At 53.8% G+C, this 5,040-nt stretch overlaps 1 protein-coding gene across 1 annotated transcript; it reads right to left on the bottom strand.

Annotated features, from left to right (window-relative positions):
* Nucleotides 1-566: 566 nt before the first annotated feature.
* LOC136017298 (inositol 1,4,5-trisphosphate receptor-interacting protein-like 1) lies at nt 567-2,126 on the bottom strand. The gene has a single exon (XM_065685486.1). The coding sequence runs from the start codon at nt 2,124-2,126 to the stop codon at nt 567-569; it is 1,560 nt and encodes a 519-aa protein (XP_065541558.1).
* Nucleotides 2,127-5,040: the final 2,914 nt, after the last annotated feature.

The following is a 5,040-nucleotide window of genomic DNA, read 5'->3' as shown; positions in this document are numbered from 1 at the left end:
CACATGGAGCACAGGGAGGTGATTCAAGACAGCCAGCACAGTTTCACCAAGGGCAAGTCCTGCGTGACCAACCTAGTGGCCTTCTATGATGGAGTTGCTACATCGCTGGACAAAGGAAGGGCTACGGATGTTGCCTCTGTGGACTTCTGTAAAGCCTTCGGCACAATCCTCTACAAAATCCTTCTCTAAACTGGAGAGATACAGATGTGATGGGCGGACTGTTCGGTGGGTGAGGAATTGGCTGGACGGTTGCATCCAGAGGATAGCGGTCAGCGGTGCCTCTCGCTAGGTCCTTGCACAGCCGCAGCTGCCAGCAATAGTATCTGGGCCTATGGGAAATGCCATTTTGGCTGCGGCCAGTGAGAGGAGAAAGCAGGGAGAAAATCATCTTTGCCGCTACCCGAAAAAACGAGGGGAAAAGGCTCTTGGCAGAGGTCAGTTGCAGGGGATTGTTCTTTTCTTTGCAGTGTCCTACATTCTGTCCTTTATTTGCCTCCTATATGAGGTGGTCATCTGTCCTCGGCTGTGAACTCTGCGAATAACAGCTTTCAGCATGACAACCACTTTCAGTGCCAGTTGAAGAGCTCTCTTCTAAGGCGAAACTGCAGCTCCCTGAACTCACTCATTGCCTGCTCATGAGCAGCCGGATCCTGTGCCAAGTTCTGCAAGAGGTTGAGTGGCTCAGCTCTTTGCAAGGCTGGGGGCAAGATGATCTCTTCGGGAATGGTCTCATTATCAAAGAAGAAGTGGTTGAGTCGTTTTTCCTCCAGGCAGTAACGCAGGTACCGCATGATGTCTTCCAGCCGCAGAAGGAAATCCGTCCTGCGCCAGCCTGCCAGGGGCATGGTAGTCAGGAGGTGCATCACCACTGTCTTAAAGGCATAGCTGGAAAATCCTGTGCCCATCAGCATACGGGTGCAGAGTTGGAGGCAGTTGAGGTGGAAGCTGTCATGTGGGACCTCCCTGGCCATCAACCAGAAGAACTTTGCCTCTGCCACGCTGAAGCTCAGTGACCACGTTGTGCTTGGGGTGCAGACAGCCTCTATAACCTGGCTGCTCAGGAAGATGTCTGAGTCGCCTTGCTGCACGCCAAACACAATCTCCACGAGCAAGGTTCTCCCAGAGACATGTGTCAGCTGCAGCTTGCAGGAGCGGATGGAGGGCAGCACCTTCATCCTGTAGCGACGTGACTGAGGCACGAACTCCCAGGCTGACCTCAGTAAGTCCTGGAACCACAGGGCAGTCTTCTGCACATCTAGGTGGGGGCCGGTGCAGAGGGTGTGTAGGAGGCTGGGCTTCTGATTCTTCCTCAGCACCTCCTCGGGGTGGTGAAGGAAGCACAGCATGTCCCCCACTGTCTCCTCAGTCATGCATGTGCACACCTGTTCCACACGGATGCAGGAGTCTGCCAGCATCTGGCCCACGGTGCCCGCCTCCAGGTGGAAGGCGTGCCCACGGGGGGCCTTCAGGGGCACAAGCAGGCGGTAGACAGCGTCATCTTCACGGGGACTCCAGCATTCAAAGGCACTGCCCACCCCGATGGCTGCTTCTAGCACCGGGAAGAAACTACTTGACAACCGCTGTCGACAAGCATGGAGGAGGCTACCCACCAGCAGGAACACCAAATCGCTCTCATAGTGCAGTTTCCGCACTGACCACCTAATGCGCCTTGCAAAATAACTGCCCACATCTCTCTCACCGTCAGCATCCTCTCCTTCACTCTCCTCCTCCTCCTCCTCTGCCTCCTCCTCTGCCTCCTGCTGCGCTTCCTCCTCAGAGCTAGAGCTCTCCTCATCACTGCTGCTGTCCTCCTCGTGGCTCCTTTTCCTGAGCCACCAGTACAGTCCGACACTCAGGAGGAGCAGGACGCCAGCAATTAGACCCGATTGCCAGTGCTGCAAGGCAAAGAGCAGGGTTCTCCAGACCACATAACTCCGCCCCTTGCTCTTCTCTTGGCTCGGCCGCTCCACCTCCTCCAGTAACCAAACCCTCTCCTGGTTCAGCAGCCCCAAAGGCTGCTGCATGCGGTCAGGTGCGGTTTCATCTGGCTCACGAGCGACCACGGATGAAGCGCCCTTCAGGATGACAACGTGCAGTACCCACACAAAGAGCTTTGTGACAGCCATGGCCTGCAGGAGAGAGAAGGCTTTCAGTGGGGCTGGGAGGGAAGGAGGGCGGCAGGAAGGGAGGCGGCAGCGTGGGGAGCGGGGACGGGAGCCGCAGGGAGCTGGGGACAGGCAGGAGGGGAGCGAGGCAGCTGGGAGGCAGCAAGGCCTGCGCCCAGGCGCGGTGCCAGCACCAGCGTGCCCTGCCCAAGGCGCTCGCAGACAGGGCTTCGATGCAGCGTGAGCACCCACCCCCAGGGGCCCACGTTTCTGCCCCGGCCCTTGTCCAGCCCAGCCTCCCCCCTGCCTGCGCACTCACTGCTGCCCCAGGCCGTTCTGGGCCAGTGCTGCCCGCTGGCACCCTCATATCCATCCCCCATTGTGACCCGTCCCCTGTGAAGTCACAGGCGCCGCGGCGCAGCGCAGGCCCAGCCTTTATCCTTCTGTGGCCCCTTCCAGCCAACCTTCCCCACGCCTGGCCCGCCGCATGGGGTTGTCGTTACCCAAGTGCAGGACCCGGTACTCAGTAACATCCTTAGGTCCTTCTCCCCTTGTGGAGCCCAAAGCCGCTCACAGTAGTGGGCAAAGAACCTTTTAAAACTCAACAAAGGCCAGTGCAGGGTCCTCCATCTGGGGAGGAATAACCTCCCGCACCAGTACAGGCTGTGGGCTGTCCTGCAGCTCTGGAGTGAGGGACCTGAGGGTCCTGGTGGACAGCAAGTTGTCCGTGAGCCAGCAACATGCCCTTTGGGCTAAGAAGGCCAACACTGTCCTGGGGTGCATTAGGCTGAGCGTTATCAGCAGGTTAAGGGAGGTAATTCTCCCTGTCTACTCAGACGTAGTGAGGCCTCAGCTGAAGTACTGTGTCCAGTTCTGGGCCCCCCAGTACAAGAGAGACACGGAGCTGCTGGAGCAAGTCCAGTGAAGGGCTACTAGAGTTGTTAAGGCTCTGGAGCATCTCTCATATAAGGAAGGGCTGAGGGAGCTGGGTCTGTTCATCCTACAGAAGAGAAAGCTCAGGGGGGAAACTGATCAATGTGTATAATATCTGAAGAGAGGGTGTCAGGAGGATGGGGCTAGACTCTTCTCTGTGGTACCAGGTGACAGGAGGAGGGGCAACGGGCATAAAGTAAAACACAGGAACATGAGGATGAGCTTCTTTACTGTGCGGGTGACAGAGCATTGGAATAAGGTTGCCCAGAGAGGTTGTGGAGTGTCCTTCCCTGGAGATATTCAGGAGCCGTCTGGACACAACCATGAGTCATGTGCTCTAGGTGACCCTGCTTGAGCGGGAAGGTTGGACTAGAGGACCCTTGGTGCTCCCTTCAAACCCCAACCTTTCTGTGATTCCATGCAATGCCTGTTGCTGCAAACAGATACATCCTATGGGATGGTGCCATTTTTGCTGACATTTTCCCATGCCTTGTCTTAACCTGAAAATAAAACTTTTTATCGTCATTGGGTCATTTCAGGCTTCACCATTTCAGTTTGGCCAGTTGCTTTTAGCTGCTGCGAGTTGGATGTTAATCAGTCTCCATATGAGTTGCCCTTTATTTGGGTACGTTGTACGAGATACTGCCTAAGCCTGGGCAAAAAACAGGGGCAAAAGCCCCCTGGGACCAATGCTGCAATGAACAACCTATATGCTGCAAACTGAGCAGGGCTGGAAGGCTTAAATGTGCCCAGAACTTTGTGACAATACTGCTCTGTTGAAAATGGGCGTATTTTCACTTTTCTTGCCCTGATTGGGTATCAAACCAAGCGTTTAAAGAACCTGACGTTTTCACAGGAATGGAAACTTTGATTTCCAGCCAGCCTCCCACTTGCAACCTTCAATCCGTTTCAGAAGGAAACTTTTGTATTATTACTATTTTATTTTTTTAATTATTTTTATTTGGTCAAAGCAGACTTAATTGGTGTGCCCCCAGATACTCCTTTCTTGTGTACCAGCAATACCTGGGCCTACCAGGTAGAATGGTGCCCTGAGGGAAGCCGAATTAAGCCCTGGTGATGAGTTGCAGTGCGTAACGCTTCCAAAATACAATCACTGTGATTTATGACGGCTGACATGACAAAGATTTTGTCTGGTAGTGAGGAGTGATGGCTTATGTGCCTCTAAATGCTTGTAATTTCTGGCAGCTTAATTGAATTCCATTAACAGATGCAACAGAACAGAGAAACATTTCTCCTGCTCTCATTGGACCAGCAGAGCACAGCATTGGCCTTATTTCCCTGATTTCAGGTATTTTCCTTTGAAGTCAGAGGGTGCAGAAATTATCTTCCTGAAAAAAATGCACTACAAAACATATTTGTAGCGTATGCTTCATTACATATTTGATGTTAGGACACCTTGGCAGGAGAGCAAGCTCCCGTGAGTGGTAAGAGGGGACCCATGGAGAGCTGTTGCAGCTTTCCACCGTGAATTGATGTGTCCCTCATTCAGCATGCAGAGGACTTGGTCTTAAGTCTGACTCGGAGCTTTGCCCTCCTCTTGGGGATTTTGAAGCTTTTCTCACCAGTTGAACAAAACCCCAGCTAAGTGAGACAGCAGTGGTATCCAGCCCTGGCCCGCAAGGTGTTTTGGGTGCAGCTTTGCAACACAGTAGATCTGGCGGATGGGGTGAAGAAAGAAAGGCATTTCTGGCAGACTTGCTGGGAGCTGTGCATGAGATTCCCCTCCCTTGGTGGCCAGAGCGCTGCAGGAGGACAGCTTTTGCTCAGCGGCCCAGGCCACAGGAGAAAGGTGCATGTGGTAGTTAGGGTTCGGTGGTCGGAAGATGTCGCGCTGTACGGAAGGAGAAGAAGATAAGGCCCCTCTCCCTAGAGCCAGTAATGCTTGGTTTGTGACGTAAGCAGTTGGAAGTGACGTTGTAAACTCGGGGTATATAACGCCGTGTTACCCGTCAATAAAGGCCATTTGCCGTCCACCACATTG

The sequence above is a fragment of the Lathamus discolor genome, chromosome 6, assembly GCF_037157495.1.
Source record: "Lathamus discolor isolate bLatDis1 chromosome 6, bLatDis1.hap1, whole genome shotgun sequence".
In the NCBI taxonomy this organism is placed as follows: domain Eukaryota; kingdom Metazoa; phylum Chordata; class Aves; order Psittaciformes; family Psittacidae; genus Lathamus; species Lathamus discolor.
Note: the sequence above shows the minus strand (reverse complement) of the source record. Positions and strands in the feature narration are given on the sequence as shown.